Genomic DNA, 20,877 nt, shown 5'->3' on the forward strand with positions numbered 1-20,877 from the left:
AAATTCATGAAATACAACTACTTTTCAGGTCAATCCCTGTTAATATACAGCTTTTATTAGTTATTTTATTAAATTGCTCTGTATTTATACAGTAATATTATTTTAAAATGCAGTGTATCTTTGTAAAATAACTAAAAAAACATGTATAAAAACGTATTAAGTATGTGAAAATACATGATAGTTGCTGAAACTGAACTCTTAAATACCTCATCGAAAATAACAAATGTATTGGGTTCCTATGTAATCTACGTGTTGTTTATTTGCTTGGTATATAAATAAACTACTTTAAAAGGACTTTGTTGTTATTTATTCTTCGCAGAGTTTACCGGAAGTTACGTGAGGACCACGAAAGCCGCTTGTTTTGTTGTTACTGCTGAAACCGTCTATATCTGAAAACTTCTTAAGAACAACTTTATCCAACTCAGTTTTGACTTTTATCCAGAGATAAAGCGTGAACTCGACGAGAGATGCTGTCCGCAGCGTAGCGTTGCAAAGTCCTCTGCTTTTTTCATGTTTAGATTTGGGCTACTGTTTAAACTGTTTCCACCAGTTGTTTTTTTCTGCGGGTTAAAGATGAAATGATTTCGTTGATTAGTTATTGATATTTAGGCTGTGGACAGTCACTGGGATGCTTTTGGGCTAGTTTTGAATGTCCATTACCATGGTTTGATACGCGAATCTGGCAACCCAGGCTGTGTGTTTACGCAGATTCAGATTACGTTCGGTTCAGATTATATAGAATGTACATGTAAACCAACATTTAAAGGTAGTAATCTTATAGGAGTGCAAAAATCCTGCAGTGTATACTGGGCTTAAAACATGATTACAGTATACTTACAATATAGCACAACAACTTGTACCTTATTACTTAATTCAGCATCATTAAGTGGATAATTGTTAATATTAACAGAAGCCAGTTTACAAGCAAAAGTATATATATACATATATTTATACACATATTTATATCAATATTTGTCTTTACATACTGTGAGAAACTTATAATATGCATTTAAAAGGACAGTTACTCAAAGTCAGTATCAGTGAGGGGCAACAATGCAGTGACTTTTGGCTGTTTTACTGAAATACAGTTACAAGCTTTTGTGTGGGAAAACAGTGCAATGGAGGTACAATGGGAACACTTTCAATATCCGTTTGTCTAGAAGTGTCCACATCTTCTTCTGAACTCATTTTGACTTAAAAAATTGGCAGTAAAAAGCATCTCAGTCCATTTCTGTGTGGGATGTACGTAGAAATCCATATCTCAGCCCAGCACACTGAAAGAAATGTAGAAATAAATTAGGATTGCACCACAGAAAAGAGTCAATTATGATGCACATTAGCAATGCTGGATTTAAAATGTAGGGGAGAGCGCGGCACAAAGTAACGCTTTAGCTCTATCATTCAAAAATAAAAAATGATTAATCAACACACACATTTCTGCTACAAATGAACACTTAAGTTTGTTTGTGGGACCTACCGTTATCGTACAATTACACCGAAAATGCAAACGTTACAACTTGCCCCATATGTGGGGTTAATTGTAACAAACAGAGTGTTTGTTGTAACACCTGCTAGAAAGTTTTGTTATAATTCAATAAAATTCTGTCTATATACTAAAGGTGGATATTATTTATATATCTGCCTATAATAGATAGCTATCCACACATTCATCCATCCATGATCCTTCATCTAACCATTATTGTATTAAGCATCAATGCATATAAATATTTTTTTTAAAGGGCTGCGCAATTTAAAATCATAATAGCAAGTTATTTTCTCTGATATTGTATTAACAGTTATCATTTTGATGAATAGCATTTACATTGTTTCCAATTTATTATCATTGTATACCTGAGACTGTGTGACAACTAACCCCGCTGTGTAAAAATACAAGATATTAGTTACTAGATGTTTCAAAATTATGTTATGTTTTAGGTTTTAAGTAGGGATGCACCGAATCCAGATTTTTTGGGTTCGGCCGAATACCGAATCCACTGTTTAAGATTCGGCCGAAACCGAATAGCGAATCCTACTCGCATCCTTATTCCATTAACACAGTAAAACACATTAATGAAGTAAAAAACATCCACAGCAGTGTATTTTTCATTTTATTTAATTTTAATTGTAAAAAAGGACAGGCAACATTAAGCCAGGATGACAAGTTTTATTTTAGTTTTTTTGACTATTTTGACAATTACCATAAGCCTATGCATAATGAAAGCGATGCAGTGCGACACACTCGTTTTTCCAGGTGCGTCCACGAAATCTGAACCGCCCCTAGCTCACCGAAAGTAAAAGCTTATCTCCACGTCAGCACCCGATGTGTGTAATCAACAGCTGCGTGACGTCGACCAGCGTAGCGCAAGCCTAGGGTTCGGTGGGAAAAAAATCTAGGATTCGGCTGAACCCGAACCCCATCAAAAAGCCCAGTATTCGGTCGAATCCTGGATTCGGTGCATCCCTAGTTTTAACACATCAAAACTTTTCACAAATTCACAGGAGATCATCTTCTGACTGTAAGAGCAAAAAAAAAACAAAAGCACAGATTGCTCGGCCCTGTATAAATGTATAAAGTAGCCGTGTTACAATTAACCCCGTGTTAGTTTGTGCCCCGCTCACGCCTATATACTTTTCTTTGTATTTTTTCTTTTTTATTTATTGTTTTTGCACTCTGTATGCACTCATTTTCATTGTACAATTTTACAATGACAATAAAGAATTAAGAATGAATAAAAATATCAGGGTTATTATCATTAACTAAAACTTTTAAAACATTTCTGATAATTTAAATCAAATAAAATATAGGCCTAAATATTTTTTTTAAAAAAAACTGATAAAGTAAATGATAAAAAGAAATGTTGACTTTTTAGGTTTTAAAGGGGCCATGGCACAAGACTTTTTTAAGATGTCAAATAAATCTTTGGTGTCCCCAGAGCACATATGTTAAGTTTAAGCTCAAAATACCATATAAATAATTTATTATAGCATGTTAAAATTGCCACTTGTGGGTGTGTCCTTTAAAATGCAAATGAGCTGATGAAATTCAAACACTGATCACAATGACGGTGGTTTGTTGCAATTAAAACTCAATTGTGCTTTTCTCTGCACTAAATGGCAGTGCTGTGGTTTGATAGTGCCGATTAAGGGGTGGTATTATTATAATAAGAGCTCCTTATGACATCATAAGGAGAGCCAAATTTCAACGAGCTATTTTTTCATGTGCTTGCAGAGAATGGTTTACCAAAACTAAGTTACTTGGTTGATCTTTTTCACATTTTCTAGGTTGATAGAAGCACTGGGGACCTAATCATAGCACTTAAACACGGAAAAAGTCAGATTTTCATGCCATGGCCCCTTTAAGTTAATATTAATTGAAACAAAAAACTAAAGACTAAACTAAAACTAAACCTGAAATAAAAATTGCATTTAAATTAAATTAGCAATATTAGTTTAGAAAAAAGCACAAAGCTAAGTTAAAAATTGTAAAAATAAAAAAAGTTAAAATATAAAATATTTAGTTAAAAAATTAAACTAAAATTAGTAAAAACCTAAATATAAAAATAAAGCTAATTCAAAATATGAATTAACCTAATATAAAATAATTCTGAGAAGATACAAATGGATGAATCCATTTTTTGTCACCACACTACAATACTACCCAAACTGAATTTAACAAAAATATTTAGCCAGGTATAAAAAAAATTAAAATCACATAAGTAAACAAGCCATAGGGAAGCATCGTTCAATAACCTTTCTTCTTCTTAAAAGTGAACATGAAATTAAAAGCGACCATATTTATATTCACAAGTCATGTTTTTTTAAGTGTTTAATTGCAAGCCATTGAGATTTGCATATTGCGATTTATGCTTTCTGTATAACCTGTGGTGAAGAATTAATCAATAGGGATGCTCCGATCGATCAGTTGCCAATCGGTATCGGCCGATAATGGCATTAAATGACTCGATCGGTGCTCGCTAAATCTGCCGACCTCATAAACCGATCTTTCTGTTTACTTTTGTCATCAAAAGGATCTTGAATGCGGCTGCAATTAAAGACATTTTTTACGTAGCGCGAGCATTTTTACGACCTGTTGCTCATGTGCAGCGTGCAGATTTGTATGTCTCTCTTTGCCTTTACAAAGATATGCGTATTTTCTATGAGGACCGCGCTCCGGTAAACAGCGCGAGGCGTCTTCACATCCCCATCAAACAGCGTATACAACACATATCTATCACGGACAATTGCATCCTCATGCCAAAAGTTTCTTATTTGCATGCGTCTTAAAGTTTTGAGCGTTTAAACTTTTATTTTCCTCACAGCTGCTTGTCTGCGTTCAGCCGCCGCCCACACACAGCAGCCTGTCATCAGTGCACGTGAACAGAGCGATCTCTCTCTCTCTCTCACGTCTTAAAGCTGCAGTAACCTAATTCATCTCTCAATAAAATCACTCTCTGCTCTTGACTAAAGAACTTTTATACTTCATACGAATGCGTGTATATTTAATTAATACAGTAAAGTCTGTGAAGTGTTTTATTTTCAGTACTAAATTTCTCTATGCAGAATAAATATTTGTTGTGCTTATTTATTTGAGTCTCTATTAAAACAATAATATACCTAATTACTGCAAGTAATATAACAAAGGCAACATCCGTGGTATTATTTTATTTAGAAAGATTGTAACAGTTACAGTCATCAAAGAGCTTGCATATCAGCTTTTAAAAAATCGGAATCGGTATCGGCCGATCACGAAGATTACAAATCGGTGATCGGTATCGGCTGCAAAAATCCTGATCGGAGCATCCCTATTAATCAATATGACACATTTAAATCCATGTTAAAAATGTTTGTAATCTTGAAATTAAAAGGAACAATTATATTAAAAAATTAATGATTGCCTATTCACATACAGCAATGCCCATTAACCCTTTAAATGAAAGTTGTCGTCATTTTCTCACCCTCATGCTGTTCTAAAAACATTGCTTTATATTTTTTCAGTTTAACACAAAAGCAGATGTTAGGCAGAGGGTCTGACAGTCTCAGTCCCTATTCACTTTCAATGCATGGTAAAAATGCATTTTAACAATGATCGAGGCTGTCAATCAATAACACACTGCCTAACATCTGCTACAGGTTTTGCATAAAATGAGTGTGGAAAAAATATATTTTTCGAATGTGAGGCGGGTGTTGTGACTCACCAGAATATTCAGCTTGCTTTCTAATTGGCTGACGGAGATGTCAGTCAGCTGATTGGCTGATGCCCTACGTGAGGGCAGACAGATGCAGATCGCTCAGAGTTCAGCTCGGAGGGCCACAAGGGTGGATGAAGGGCTTCTGACAAGGCACCTGATGCCCGAGTCCCCTGCGTTCTGGGGCCGACGCGGTGCGTTCTAGGAACGACCCCCGTGCATTCTGGGAAGGGCGGGCAGGGGAGGGGTAGTGGGTGTCTTTCACTAGTCTCACTCCATGGTTAGGAGTGGGTCCTGCGAAGGAGATGTAGAGATTGCATAACAGTGCTTCGCTGTCAAAATGAATTGCGAAATGAGAATTAAACGATTCAGAGGGAGACAGGTTAGATCACGTTTGATTTTAAAAGCCCGGCTTGCTTGTGAAAAATGATCCCTGCGCTACCGACGTTTGCGGTAAGCAATAAAAGCGTGAGCTGGGTCTTACCTAGTGTTTGAGAACAGGAGAGGAACCGCGGGCGGAGGAGGACAGGGGGCGGGGAGGAGGTGCTGCAGGAGAGCCAGGAGAGAGTGAATCATGGGAGACTGCTGGAGACGGAGATCTCACTTTCTCCTGAAATGACACCGGGTAAAAAAAAGTTAAGCCGTGTCCAGCGTTTCTCAGAATATCTGCTCATAATAACTCAAGTGGAACGTTCTGTGCACACGCTGGTGTCTCATAAAACACTGAGGCACAATATGTAAAATGTTAGATTAATAAAGGATGACAAGTATGAAGTTATGAGCGCAAAGGGTTGTATAAACCCTATTCAAATGGGGATTTTGGCTCGCCCACCACAGAGGTCTCCACATTCTGTTTCCAACAACTGAGATCATACAGTACTGCGCAATAGTCTTAGGCCACCATGCCACCATTAGATTTGTTGTTTTTGCAATGGTATTGTGATCATGTAAGGAATAATTGACGACGGGCCATTGAATTATAAGAAAATAATGCACACCAAGGTGGTAATGCGGCACGACGCGAAGCGGAGTGTCGTTACACCGCAGGTGTGCATTATTTTCAAATAATTCAAAGGACCGGAGTCAATTATTCCGCTTATACCACGGTTACCACAAACATTGCTCTGGTGCCTATTTTTAAGACATTTGACAAGTTAGGTGTGTGGTTTACAGGAAAATAATCAACACCCATAGAACATTTCTCAGCCAATCAGAATGCAGCATTCAACAGACCCGTGGTATAAATATCAATATTTCTCAGTCTCTTCAAATACAACTAGAAAATACAGGATATTTGTATTAGAGGTCTACACGGAAGACCCGAGACCTGAAGACCCGGGACCCGTACGGGTTCGGGTCTATATTTTAAATGATCAGCCGTGTCCCGGGTCTGTTTAACATTGTGGGTAATACCCGAGGTCGATCGGACTCGGAGAACACACACTCACATTTAAATAAAATATTTCAAAAACAGCAACAAAAACTTAGATGAACTGTCGCATACAATTTTTCTATGACGCTCAAATTGCGTTAAAAAGTTTATATTTGGTTGCTCCAACCAGGCAGCTAACGCGCATGCGCTCTTGTAATGTTTCTCTACCAGTCAGGAGCTTCTGCAGTGAGACGCAATGACTTTACCTTTGACAATTGGCTCTTTTATTTAGAAGGCGGGACTTATTCCACCATACCGCGCATTTTGCACTGACTAATGTGTCATGACTAATTTTTATAATAATATTATAAATTGACCGTCTTGCTGTTATATCTAAAGTTTTTACGACTCTGCTCAAAGAGCACAGAGATGATAGCAAAGAAGTAAAGCTAACGAAAGCAGCCATGGCACTGAACGAGCAATCGTTATTATAATCCAAATGGGCAAACATTATTAAGCAAGTTGACCCGATACATGTAAAACTGCGTTATTAATCCCCATGACTGTAAAGTGGACTTTTAAAGCTGGAATAAGCATTAAACATTTCAATCGTCAAGAGAGGAATAACATGGATGGAACTTTCTTAGAAATAAGGATTGTGCATCACACAGTCAGGTACAAGGAGGGAGAAGACTAACTTCTATGGGTAAGTTTAAACAATTAGCGAAAATTTAACTTTTTGTCTTTTGACTTATTAATAACATTTAGCTACAGAATATTTGCCGGTCGGGTCTGTGTCTTCCCGGACGGGTTCGGGTCCAGATTTTAAATAATAGACGGGTCCGCGTCGGATCCGGGTCCAGCTTTCCAAACCATAGACGGGTCCGGGTCGGTTCAGTGTAGCACATTTACGGGTCTGATCGGGTTCGGGTAGAAATTTTTGGACCCGTGTAGACACTCCACTTTTTTTAAAAACATGCTCATTTTCCTGCTCCCGTAGAGTTAAACATTTGATTCTTACTGTTTTGAAACCATTCAGCGCTAGCATTTTTAGCATAGCTTAGCATAATTCATTGAATCTGATTAGTCCATTAGCAAATATAAATAAAAAAATGTGAAAATATGAAAATATTTCTTAAATATATACATGTATCTGTGTGTATATATGAAGAGTTTGGTTCCAAAACGCAATAAATCCATTTTGACAAATTTCGGTAAAAACGTGTTTTCTATACCAAGAAAGTGACAAGATGAAAAACACTATTTTCTGTTACAAACTTTCACATAACATCTTTAGGTTATAAAAACATAAAAAATTCAAATCCATAACTTAATTTTCAAAGATTTATTATAAAAACGAATTCTTTTTTCCACAAAATGCAATAAATCCATGACAGTTTTTTATTTCAAAATGCTATAAATGTATTAAATCAATGTATGAATGTGCATTCATCTTTACCATGTTATATTTATGTAGTTGGCTAGTGGTATACAATGATTAAAAGATAAACATTAATGGCATTAACCAAAACACTTACTTTGTCATATTAAAAACACTGTCATTGCTGCGGTTATACTTGACGTCGTCTCTTTACATTTTTGACAGCGATCAGCTGTAAAATGTTTTGGTCCTGCTATTTTCGTTGACTTTGAGTAAAATAATGTAAAGTTTTCATAAGATCCTCTGGGGTCAATGTTTTCGCATGAGAAGCTTGATGCTGTCGGGAGAAAGCACCTGAGTGCCTCTCGCGGAAATTATTAGCTGTTGATGGCTTACGTTTCTTTCCCGTCACAGAAAACCATCACAGGTTTAGCAATCCAATTAAAGTACAATTTTGTTTTGTTTGTTGATCACGAAGTACAAAGTAGATGAGGAAAACTAGGACTCTGTGTACTCAGTGCGCCCCCATTGTTTGTTTACATTGCGTGACTGGTGGGCTGTAATTTCAGGAATGGATTTATTGCGTTCTGTAAAAAAGGAGGAGTGGCGTTTGTCGCATTTTGGGAAAAAAGGGAGAAAAGATGACAGAATAACACGGCGGATATTGGATTTTGCGTAAAATTAAGAATTTACTTTTAAATACTGACCTGTTATAATACTGATTTTGGCAGTAACTCATTTTTTTCAAAAATGGCGTTTATCGCGTTTTGGAACCAAACTCTTCATATATTTAATAATAGGGCTTTCACTTTTGAGAAAAATCGAATTCGAACAGATATCGAATATCAATAGAATACCTAGGTGCCCCCGCATGCATAAAAAAACATCGTAATAAAGATTCAATCACAAAATTATTAACAGTGACAGTAATAAACAGGACTGTCTGGATTACTTTTTTTACTTAATGTTTAAAACAGCAGGCAGCAGGAGTAAGGCATATAAGCAAGCCCAAACGGAATTCATGCCCGCAGATTTTGGTGGAAAACTCCGCGGAATTAATGCCCATCATTGACAAGCACACATATCTCGCGCTTAAGCGTGTTTGTGAGAAGTAATCTCATTGAAAACAAGCACACATACATAGCCTATCCTGTGTGTTTGTGAGCCGTCATTGACAATTACATTAACCCTGCGCGTGCTGTTTGCTTGACCGTTTTTAAGGATAGAGAGCACAAACCATTTGATACTTGAGATGACATGAAACTTACCGCTGAGTTAAGCAGATCTCACTTGACTCTGTCGTCTATGTGTCAGCACATGATCATTTCAAATCCGTTTACAAGACGAATGCTCTCGTTATGTTTAATATAAAGTTTACATTGCGTTGTAAAAATGATGAAATTATCTTCATACATCCTTATTTCATAATGCGAACGTATTAACACAAGCTTTTTTATTTTGCTATAATATTTAACACTATAAACAATAATATGTCATTTTATACAACAGTTCTTTCTGGTTCTCGAATCTGATTGGCTAAGAGCTATGCGATATTCTACTGATAACGGCACAGTAACCGCTTCACCTTTCGTATCATTCCGCCACCTAGTGAATGGAGGTTCTAAACAGGCTCATCTCTGAATGGAAAAACACAGACGCCCTGTTTTTAAACACTCCGTGTCTCTCATTAGTTCACTAGCTCATAAATCAGTCTGTGAATCCCCAATCAGAAGTTATTATTCCGTTAAAGATCAGCGCTCTTGGATGTTACGTTAAACTTAAAGGAATAGTCTACTCATTTTCAATATTAAACTATGTTATTACCTTAACTAAGAAGAGTTGATACATCCCTCTATCATCCGTGTGCGTGCACGTAAGCCCTGGAGCGCGCTGCGACACTTCGATAGCATTTAGCTTAGCCCCATTCATTCAATGGTACCAATCAGAGATAAAGTTAGAAGTGACCAAACACATCAACGTTTTTCCTATTTAAGACGAGTAGTTATACGAGCAAGTTTGGTGGTACAAAATAAAACGTAGCGCTTTTCTATGCGGATTTAAAAGAGGAACTATATTTTATGGCGTAATAGCACTTTTGGGAGTACTTCGACTCGGTGCAGTAACACCCTCCCTCTCATAATGGGGAGCGGATTTTTCAGGCGAGTCGAAGTACTCCCAAAAGTGCTATTACGCCATACAAAATAATTTTTTTTATCTTTTAATAAAACAGCTCATATAATATTTAGTTTGAGGATAACTATGGATACTTCCTAAAGGTTAAGGGTCTTAGCTGACTGATCCCCATTTAGGAAAACTGCAGATTGTTTTATAAGCAGGTTTTCTATCATTCCCTTAGTAGGTCAGACTGAACCGTAATGTACCTGAGCGGGGCTCCGGCAGAGACTGGGCGAGCGTGGTTGCGAATGGATGGATGATGTTGGGGAGGGAGCGTCTCTGGATGGATTTTTCCGGGGAACGGGTGAGCTGCTCAATCCGTTTCCTTCGGCTGACCTGGGAGAGACCCCTGCAGGTGATGTGCTCTTCTGCAACAAAATAACGCAGATGGTTATAGACCATTTCATCGGGCACATGTGCGGGGATGCAATAAGCGTCTGGTCTGAACTTTACTTCCGGTGTCTGTTTGTTTGATGGTCTGACTAGTTGCTGAAACTGAACTCTTAAACAAATACCTTGTCGAAAATAACAAATGTTTTGGGTCCCTATGTAATCTATGTGTTGTTGTTTTTTTGCTGGCTATATAAATAAACGACTTTAAAAGGACTTTGTTGTTATTTATTCTTCGCTGAGTTTACCGGAAGTTACGTGAGGACCACGAAAGCCGCTTGTTTATGTTGTTACTGCTGAAACCGTCTATAAACACTTTATGGGGCAGTTTCCCGGACAGGGATTAGACTAGTCCTAGACTAAAATAAATGTAAGAGCTATCCAAACTGAAAACAACTTGATCTGACATATCTTAAAATACATCAGTACCCTTTGTTTTGCCTTAAAATGCACACAAGTAATGTTTTTAGTAAGGCATGTTTGTTAAAACTAGTTATATTTCCTAATTAAACTAAGGCCTAGTCCTGGTTTAAGCTAATCCCTGTCCGGGAAACCGCCCCTTAATGTACTCCTTTATACATCAACTACAGATTCAGAACAGGGAGTCCGGGGCCCCTTGGTGGTACTAATGGGGGTCCTCCAAATAAAGTTTGAATGTAAAATAATTTTTTGGGGAAAATTGAATTTGGCATCAAAAATAAAAAAAATGATAAAAACTTTGAAATAAAGCTTATATATTATAATATATTTTTATTAAAATAAAGGTTCCTCCATTAAAATCTATTTAGTAAATTTAAAAAAATGTATGCTAACAGTGTGCATTTGTCATTGTGTATACAAAACAAAAAATTCTAAAATTGCATATATTTGCAACCTAACCATCATAACAAATAATGTAAATCCGGTCTTAATTTAATGCATGTACTGGGGGTCCTTTCTCCTCCTCTCTATCCATTAGGGGTTCCTGCCCTGAAAAAGGTTGAAGGCCTTTGCCTTAAATGGATAGTTCACCCAAAAAAGAACATTTTTCATCATTTACTTACTAGTTAATCACAAAAGAAGATATTTTAATAAATAATGGCAAGCACAGTTGATCCACTGATAGTATTCGTTTTCGTTACCGGCAGTTGTGTGCTTAGCATCATTTATCAAAATATCTTCTTCTGTGTTCAACTGAATAAAGATGAGTGTAAGTAAATGCTGACAGAATTTTCATTTTTGAGTAACTATCCCTTTAAGTCCTCTAGGCTTGTTTCTGCTATGCCCAGAATATTTTTATTACCTTGTCTTTTTCACAATGTTGGGTCAGCTTTATTACAATGTAATTCAGGGCTACAATGTGCTCTATAAATCAGATGAAATTGCCGCAAACTGTAATTTATTCTGCAATGTAGCGTAATGCTCATTAAAATTATTAAGTCTGCTGCGACCCTGAGAAAAAAACCCAGAAGAACGAGTGGATTGTTAATGCTCCCTTCAGATCTACTATTAAGCCTCAAATATTTCACAGACATAACCTGTGCCTCACGCAGAAAGTTTTATTAAGACCTGATGATGTCATGGTCTGTGTCAAATTAAGGGTTGCAATATTATGTGGTAAAGCATTGCGTTTGCAGCGCAAAGGTCATGGGTTCGAACCCAGGGAACTCGCATACTGTTAAAACCTACACTGTATACCTTGTAATGCACTGTAAGTCTCTTTGGATAAAAGCATCTGCCAAATGCAGAAATATAAAATATAAAAAAAAATATATATGGTCATAAAATGTGTTCTGATCTTCATCTAAGTCACAACAATAGAGCTTAAACTAATACCGCACAAACATGATACGTTTTCATGTTTTTATTGAACACAACATGTAAACATTCATAGTGCAGGGTGGAAAAAGTATGTGAAACCCTAGGCTAATGACTTCTCCAAGAGCTAATTGGAGCCAGGAGTCAGCCAACCTGGGGTCCAATCAATGTGATGAGATTGGATGTGTTGATTAAAGCTGCCCTGTCCAATAAAAAACACACACCAGTTTTGAGTTTGCTGTTCTGAAGAAGCGTTGTCTGATGTGAACCATGCCTCGCCAAAAGAGCTCTCAGAAGACCTACGATCAAGAATTGTTGACTTACATAAAGCTGGAAAGGGCTACAAATATATATCTAAAAGCCTTGATGCCCATGTGTCCACGGTAAGACAGATTGTCTACAAATGGAGAAAGTTCAGCACTGTTGCTTCACTCCCTAGGTGTGGTCGTCCTGTAAAGACTGCAAGAGCACAGCGCAGAATGGTCAATGAGGTGAAGAAGAATCCTAGAGTGTCATGCTAACATTTTTGTTGACAAATCTACAATAAGGAAAACATTAAACAAGAATGGACTTCATGGGAGGACACCACGGAGGAAGCCACTTCTGTCCAAAAAAAAAACATTGCAGCACGTTTGAAGTTTGCAAAAAAGCACCTGGATGTTCCACAGCACTACTGGCAAGACATTCTGTGGACAGATGAAACCAAAATTGAGTTGTTTGGAAAGAACACACAACGCTATATGTGGAGAACAAAAGGCACATCACACCAACATCAAAACCTCATCCCAACTGTGAAATATGGTGGAGGGGGCATCATGCTTTGGGGCTGCTTTGCTGCCTCAGGCCCTGGACGGATTACTGTCATCGATGGAAAAATGAATTTCACAGTTTATCAAGACATTTTGCAGGAAAACTTAAGACCATCTGTCCGCCAACTGAAGCTTAACAGAGGATGGACGATGCAACAGGACAACGACCCAAAGCATAGAAGTAAATCAACAACAGAATGGCTTCAACAGAAGAAAATACGCCTTCTGGAGTGGCCCAGTCAGAGTCCTGACCTCAACCTGATTGAGATGCTGTGGCATGACCTCAAGAGAGCGATTCACACCAGACATCCCAAGAATATGCTGAACTGAAACACTTTTGTAAAGAGGAATGGTCCAAAATTTCTCCTGACCGTTGTGCAGGTCTGATCTGCAACTATAGGAAACCTTTGGTTGAGGTTATTGCTGCCAAAGGAGGGTCAACCAGTTATTAAACCCAAAGGTTCACATACTTTTTCCACCCTGCACTATGAATGTTTACATGTTGTGTTCAATAAAAACATGAAAACGTATCATGTTTGTGCGGTATTAGCTTAAGCAGACTGTGTTTCTCTATTGTTGTGACTTAGATGAAGATCAGAACACATTTTATGACCAATTTATGAAGAAATCCAAGTAAGCCCAAACTATGAAATGCTTTTAAGGACAAAATAATCTTCGGCTCATGTCTCAGGCCAATAAAATCCCATACGTTTCTCGGGCTGTTTCATCATCTGCCAAACAATAATCTTATGTCTGATCGCTTCAAAGTAACAGTGAAGCTCATCTAAACAAGTCTGGAAGATTTAAGGTACAGGAAAAAAGTTTAACACACAGTAACATTTTATGAACCTTCAAATTAATTTCACACCAGCAAAAATCTTATCTCACCTCTTTAGCTCCATCTCTTCTCAGTGCGTCTTCACTTTTACTATCACTCTCCTGCAGCAAAAAACATCACATGACAGTCTTGATCGTGAGAATAGTCAGCGAGACTAAAACAAATAATTAAATAATAAGCATTCATTTTTAGTCTAGAGGAAGAGATCCCCAATCATACAGACTACAGAATAAAAAACTACGAAAGCAGCATTCAGGGTTTTGAATTACCTGCCGTGATCGTCCTGTGCTGGTCTGGTCCGAGCCGCTTCGCTTGCCGTCTGACTCTGCGTGAGATGAAGAGGATGAAGATGAAGGAAGACCAAGTCGCAGCCCTGAAGAGCGATGGGTCACCGGAGAGCCGCTGCCACTCTGAAATACATTTAATTTAACATCTTACTATAAGAACTGAACATCAGCATTGATCAATAACATAATGGATCAATTTTGATTGGATCAAAAAAATGCATACATGCATACATACATACATACATATATATTCTGGGAATTCTTTCCAAGGAAATTACACAAGATTATATGAGAATTGTGGCACGTTGATGAAGATGAATGTGATCAAGAACATAATGGATCAATTTTGTCCTAAGACAAGAATGGGTATTGGTTTTAAGACAACTTTTATCAAACTTGTTGATCTACTTCACATGTTAACTGGTGTAGTTTGTCTACAATGAACAAAAAAGACAATAGCAGAGTTTCCATTAAAGATTTTTACAAAAAGCGCTGTTTTCTAAACGTCGACAAAAAACTATTGCAAAACGACAGCTTTCCATTAACCGATTAAAACATACTTTTGTCATTACAAAACCTTCTCGACGGTGGTTTTCAACATACGCCGCAGCGCACACCGACATGTGGATGACTTTAAAGTAGTGATGCACCAATGTATCGGCCAATTTTTGATGAATTTGAAACCATCGGCATATCGGCAACAGCACGAGAAAGGCCGATATTGATTGTTTATTAATTAACCGCATAAAGGCTACGAGTTGCATGTCTGTTGCATAATCCAGCATTTTTAACAATAATTATCAAAATAATGAAATACTTCCCAAAACAAGCTAAGTTGTATAAATTATAGTTTGTCAGACGTGCGATGAGGGAAAAAATAATAAATCACGTAGTTAATCATGTGAGATTACTCATTCACGTGATCCATGCGGTCTAGAGTATTTCGGGAAAATGTCTGCAGTCTGGGCTTTCTTCAAAATCTCGGATAAAGACCAAAAAAATCACCATTTGCAATGAGTGTTCTGCAGAAATATCAAGAGGAGGTAGTATTGTATACAAGTGTTTAATATCGGTATCGGCCAGAAGTTGTCTGTTTAAATCGGTATCGGCCCAAAAAAATCCTATCGGTGCATCCCTACTTTAAAGTACAGCAAGAGTGACTGAAAAGCATAAAGAGCACTGTAAAAAATTTGCTGTAATGATGCAGCTGGTTGCCAGTAACTTACTGTAAAAGATAAAGACTGAAAATGTTTCATGTTTATTTAACTTTGAACAAACTGTTGTCAGTAAATAACATAAATGTAAAATCTACAGTAAGTTACTGGCAGCTAGTTGCCAGTAATACCCAGAAATACTGTAATTTCTACAGAAATTTTTTACAGTGAGCAGTTGACTCCCGAAACCCTCTTGCGTTATTTTGATGTCATTATTTCACGTGTCTGTAAAGTCGACCACACCTCCTCTGTTGTCAAACATACGAGCCATATAAAAAAAACAATCATATTTGTACACGGGTAAGGTGACCTGTAATGTGAAAAAATAAATCATTACAGTTTTGCGATATATTTCTTGTTCGAATTGCCTCAAAACTCACCTAACCCGAGCGTAAAAATGTTTTTGCAATATTTGGGAGTTTGTGTAAAATTGCTGCATTTTCATTGGATGCATTTTCAATCCGTATTTGAAGAGTTTGGTTCTAAAACGTGATAAACAGCATATGTAAAACCACCAAATTTAGTATTGTATCAGGTCAGTATTGAAAAGTAAATTCATAAATTTATGCAAAAATATCCGCCTATTCTGTCATCTTTTCTCCCTTTTTTCCCAAAATGCGATAAACAGCAGTCCTCCTTCTCTGCAGAATGCTATAAATCCACTCAACCAATCACAGGGCACCATTCCACACATTGTAAACAATAATGGCGGCGCTTTATATACTAGTTTTCCTCATCTACTTTGTGTTCAACAAACAAACAAAAACAAAATAATACTTTGATGGCATTGATAAACCTGTGGTGGTTTTCTGTGACGGGAAAGACATCAAAATCTTACACAAGGCACTCGGGAGACGGCTGCTTGTTCTCCCGACTTGTTCTCCCGATCTTATAAAAAACTTTCCATTATTTTACTCCAAGTCAACGAAAACCAGGACCAAAACATTTTACAGCTGATCGCTGTCAAAATAGTTCAGCGACGACGTTCTAAGGATAACAGCAGCAATATGACAAAGTAAGTGTTTTTATTAATGCCATTAATGTTTATTTTATTTATTTTTTTAATCAGTGTATACCACTAGTCAACTTAATGAATATAACATGGCAAAGATGAATGCACATTTATATATTGATTCAATAGATTTATAGCATTTGGGGGAAAAAAATCTGTTTTTACAATAAATCTTTGAAAATCAAATTATGGATTTGAATTTTTTATGTTATTATAACCTAAACATGCTATTAAAAGTTTGTAAGAAAAACAGAAAATAGTGGTTTTCATCTTGTCACTTTTTGGTATAGGAAACATGTTTTTACCGAAATTAGTCAAAATAGATTTAAGTTTTGTGCAATTTGAAAGGTAATGGAAATGCAGCTAGTTGCACAATAGTGTTGGGTTCTATGTATTACAATTATTTAGACATATCTATACTTCACCAATAAACATCGATACAGATCAATCATGCAAACAGGTTAACACATCACAGAAAATGTTGTAATACTCACCCTTACTGGGGCTCCATCTATGGCAATGAAAAGAGATAGATGGATTAATGTAATGAAATTTGATTGTTCTGTTATTATGAGTATATTATATAGATTTTTTCAGAAATTTTAGACTCATTTTATGTCTATGTACTGCATCTGTGAGCACATGCTGTCGACTACCAAAGTTAATAAAAGTTTATGAGGCAAAGAATTCCAGGGGTTTAGTAAAAAGGTGAAGCTTACAAGCTTGTATTTTTATTGAATTCTTCAGTAAAGCAAACCTCACGCTATGGTGGTTTATTTTAAAGGTCAGTTAACTTCTGGTTAAGTTACTGTTGTACTTCTTGTGGGAGCCTGTGTGATGTATGTAAACAACGCTTTACATTTATGGATTGTCATATCACATCACTTCTTGGTAAGCTCATGAAGATACCAAAAAGTTTCTGTTGAGTTTTCTAACTGGTATTATTAGAAATGAAAGGTGATTTCATGCTTTCATGTATTATGAAAACAGCTGCATGTTTCACACATTTAAGATGCCTGCTTAGCTTCCATTTATTACTGTATTTACCGTTAACACGTACAGTATGAATCTCACAAATCTGTCAGGAACATGTCTGGGTTATAGTTAAAGCAACACTATGTAGTTTCCATGTAAAAATGACTTACAGCTCCCCCATGTGGTTGAAAAGCGCAACAGTGCCTGGTATCAGACACTCTTCTGCAGGCAGGGGGAGGGGCGGGGCTGTGTGCTCTACCCTCCACTGCCACTTTCAGAGTGTGCTTGTAGCAGCTAGGAGGCTGATCAGGTTGCAGCAACAGTACAATTTGTCCAGTTAAAAGTTGTTCTATCACTGAAATAATTTTAGAGACATTATTTAAAGGTAAAAAAAACTACATAGTGTTGCTTTAAAGGTCACATTCTTTCTGATTCCATTTTTAAACCCTAATTAGTGTGTAATGTTGCAATAATAGCATAAATAATACCTGTAAAATGATAAAGCTCAAAGTTCACTGCCAGGCGATATATTTTCTTTCAAAGTCTACAGCGAATGGCCGGTTTGGACTACAGCCCTCTATTTCCTGCTTTAATGACGTCACTAGAACAGTTTTTTGACTAAACTCCGCCCACAGGAATACGTCAGTCGGCAGCTAAGCTAACGGTAAGCTAAGCTGCTATCCAATCAAAACACACTAAACAAACTACACAATCAGAACTCGTTACGTATTTCTGAAGGAGGGACTTCATAGGACAAGAAAGTCATCAGCCCATTTTTAGGACATTGAAAACAGCGCTATACAGATAAGTAAATTGTGTGAAAAATACCACGTTTTTTTACACGTGAAACATGAACACATGTTATATTGCACACTGTAAACGCAATCAAAGCTTCAAAAACATATGGAACGGCTGAAATTCCACAAGGGTGCGTATTTGTTCCCCAGACGTTGCACAATAAACGTGACTATATTCATTATAAATCGTGAATGAAAAGTGAGATTCGAACGAATGTCCGTTAGTGAACTAATTGTATACAGTATTTATATCGCAATTCGGTCAGAAACGTCAAGATTGTGAGATGAACAAATCATTTTGGATTAAAAGGCTTGGATATTCCATTTCCTTGGACTTTTGGGGATTTATGAACAATTTGTTTTGGACAATTTCACCGAAGCGGATAAAGGGAAGATGTTGAAGGTAAATAAATATCCTAAATCTGCGCCGCCCTGTTCAGGTATCTAACAACTAGATTACAGTTTTATGACTGCTTAAAATCATATTATGCTTTGTGTGTGCGCTTAATGGAATCCCTAAAGTCTAAGCTTTACAATGATGTGCCCGCTGACCAAATATTTTGAAGATTTAATGCTTCAAAGTTACAATGACGTTATGCAGCCTCACGTGCCAGGGAGGGGTGTACCTTGTACGGCACAGTGCTCCTTATCAGGTTAAAACATAACATTAATATTTCATTAATAGAAACTGAGATGAAGCTTTCTAGGACCATTTTACACCAATTTTCCCCATAAATCTTAATTATAATCATGATGATTGTTATTAAAGGGATATTTTCAAAATTCTGTCATAATTTACTCTCCCTCAAGGTGGTACAAACTTGTATAAATGTATTTGTTCTGCTGAATACAAAAGAAGATATTTTAAAGCATATCAGATCTGGGGCACCATTGACTTCCAGGAGAAAATAATACTATGGAAGTGAATGGTGCCCCAGACCTGTTAGGTTAAAGGAATAGTCTACCCTTTTGCCATAATAAACTAATGTTATTACCTCAACCTAGACGAATTAATACATACCTATCTACCTTTGTGAATGTGTTAGCATTTAGCCTAGCCCCATTCATTCATATGGTACCAAAAAAAAGTTTTATTTTGTGGCACCATACTTACTGGTGGTATAACTCCTCATGTAACAGTCTTTAAATAGGGAAAACACGGAAGTGTTTGGTGGCTTTCCTGTTTGGTACCATAGGAATGAATGGGTCTAAGCTAAATGCTAACACATTCACGACGCGCTGTACAGTGCACGCATTGAAAAAAGATAGATATGTATTAATTTGTCTAAGTTGATGTAATAACATAGTTTAATATGGCAAAAGGGTAGAATATTCCTTTAATACAAAATTTCAAAAATATTTTCATTTTTTTCAATAGAATAAAGAAATTTATACAAGTTTGGAACAACTGGGGGTGAGTAAATGAAAACCGAATTTCCTTTTCCAGTGAACTATCCCTTTAAATTCTCGTTTTTCAATACAGTTTTTTTCTTATGGCGCTTTTCCTTTTCACCCCCACGGTTTGGTTTGGGTCAGCTTACTTTTGTGAGCTTTTCCACTGGGTGCAGGACGTAGTACCCGATACTTTTTTTAGTAACACCTCAGTCGGGGTTCCAAGCGACCCGAGCTGATACCAAAACGTGACGTGAAAACACTGTAGATCACTGATTGGTCTGAGAGAATCATCACTATCAGCGTCATCGCTATAATGTTAAAGATTAGCTTTACACCTTAACGCTAGCTTGTGCTGTCTCAAGCAAACATGTTGTCATCTGTGCTCTGCTATAAGTTCCCAAACTCCCTTTTAGTGATGAAAAACATCCACAGGTTGTGAATCAGGAACACCATAAAAAAATTTTCCAGACTTGCAGTTTGTGGCGACACATTCGCGACGCGCACATCCGCATACCGGTATATGCTTAAATGCAACTTCAATGAGGCTCAGCAGAGCGCGTCGACTGACGCCACGAGTGTACAAAAACTGTCACGTGAGACAGAGGTAGTGTTAAACGCGATGTGCAAACATCTATTTGTGGTGGTCAATTTTAATTTTGTGGCGGACTGAATGGGAATGTACAACAACGCTCTCAGCAGTAGGCAGCGTAAATATAACGACACGCTTATAATCCCTCCCACTGCGAAGTGTTATTAAACTCGATGGACCACGCCAAAGTGAGGTGAGCTGACCTGACCGGACCCAAGCCGTGGGGTACTATGTGATGGAAAAGCGCAATTAGATATTTCAAATTGACTTTGTGAATACATTTAGTCATTTTATATACCTCTGGAGTCTAAATGCTCAAGGTTAGTGGCGTCTTCTTTAGGGGCTAGATGCGGAGGAAACGGGAAGGCCCCATGAAGAGCCATGAGGCTCGCACCTGCTCCCAGGGTCAGTCCGGAGGGGTGTGATGTAAGAGGGAAGCCTTGGGCATGATGGGAAAGATGCTGGAACTGTTGTTGCTACGAGCAGAGAGAAAATAATGAAATGATCTGAAACATTACATTATTATTAGTATAATGACATGCCCAAAAACTAGTGAGCTGCACTGCTGTCTACCATCTACACTGACAGGTGTTTCTCTGCACATTATTACTTATAATGAATTGTCTCTCTCTTTATCCACCACCATCTTTCCACTGAGCT

At 37.3% G+C, this 20,877-nt stretch overlaps 1 protein-coding gene across 2 annotated transcripts in view; it reads right to left on the reverse strand.

The window, feature by feature from the left end:
- Positions 1-1,113: 1,113 nt before the first annotated feature.
- Positions 1,114-20,877, reverse strand: part of LOC141349046 (transducin-like enhancer protein 2) — a 42,572-nt gene continuing 22,808 nt past the window's right edge. For both annotated transcript variants that reach the window (XM_073864477.1, XM_073864478.1), the window contains 8 exons: positions 20,516-20,693; positions 16,956-16,972; positions 14,218-14,358; positions 13,999-14,049; positions 10,321-10,482; positions 5,671-5,796; positions 5,196-5,480; positions 1,114-1,274 (listed from right to left, as the gene is read on the reverse strand). In XM_073864477.1, coding sequence (XP_073720578.1) covers positions 5,671-5,796; positions 10,321-10,482; positions 13,999-14,049; positions 14,218-14,358; positions 16,956-16,972; positions 20,516-20,693 — 675 coding nt within the window. In that variant the 3' untranslated portion in view covers positions 1,114-1,274; positions 5,196-5,480. The remainder of the gene's footprint in view (positions 1,275-5,195; positions 5,481-5,670; positions 5,797-10,320; positions 10,483-13,998; positions 14,050-14,217; positions 14,359-16,955; positions 16,973-20,515; positions 20,694-20,877) is intronic.

This window comes from Misgurnus anguillicaudatus, unplaced genomic scaffold, assembly GCF_027580225.2.
Source record: "Misgurnus anguillicaudatus unplaced genomic scaffold, ASM2758022v2 HiC_scaffold_26, whole genome shotgun sequence".
In the NCBI taxonomy this organism is placed as follows: Eukaryota; Metazoa; Chordata; class Actinopteri; order Cypriniformes; family Cobitidae; genus Misgurnus; species Misgurnus anguillicaudatus.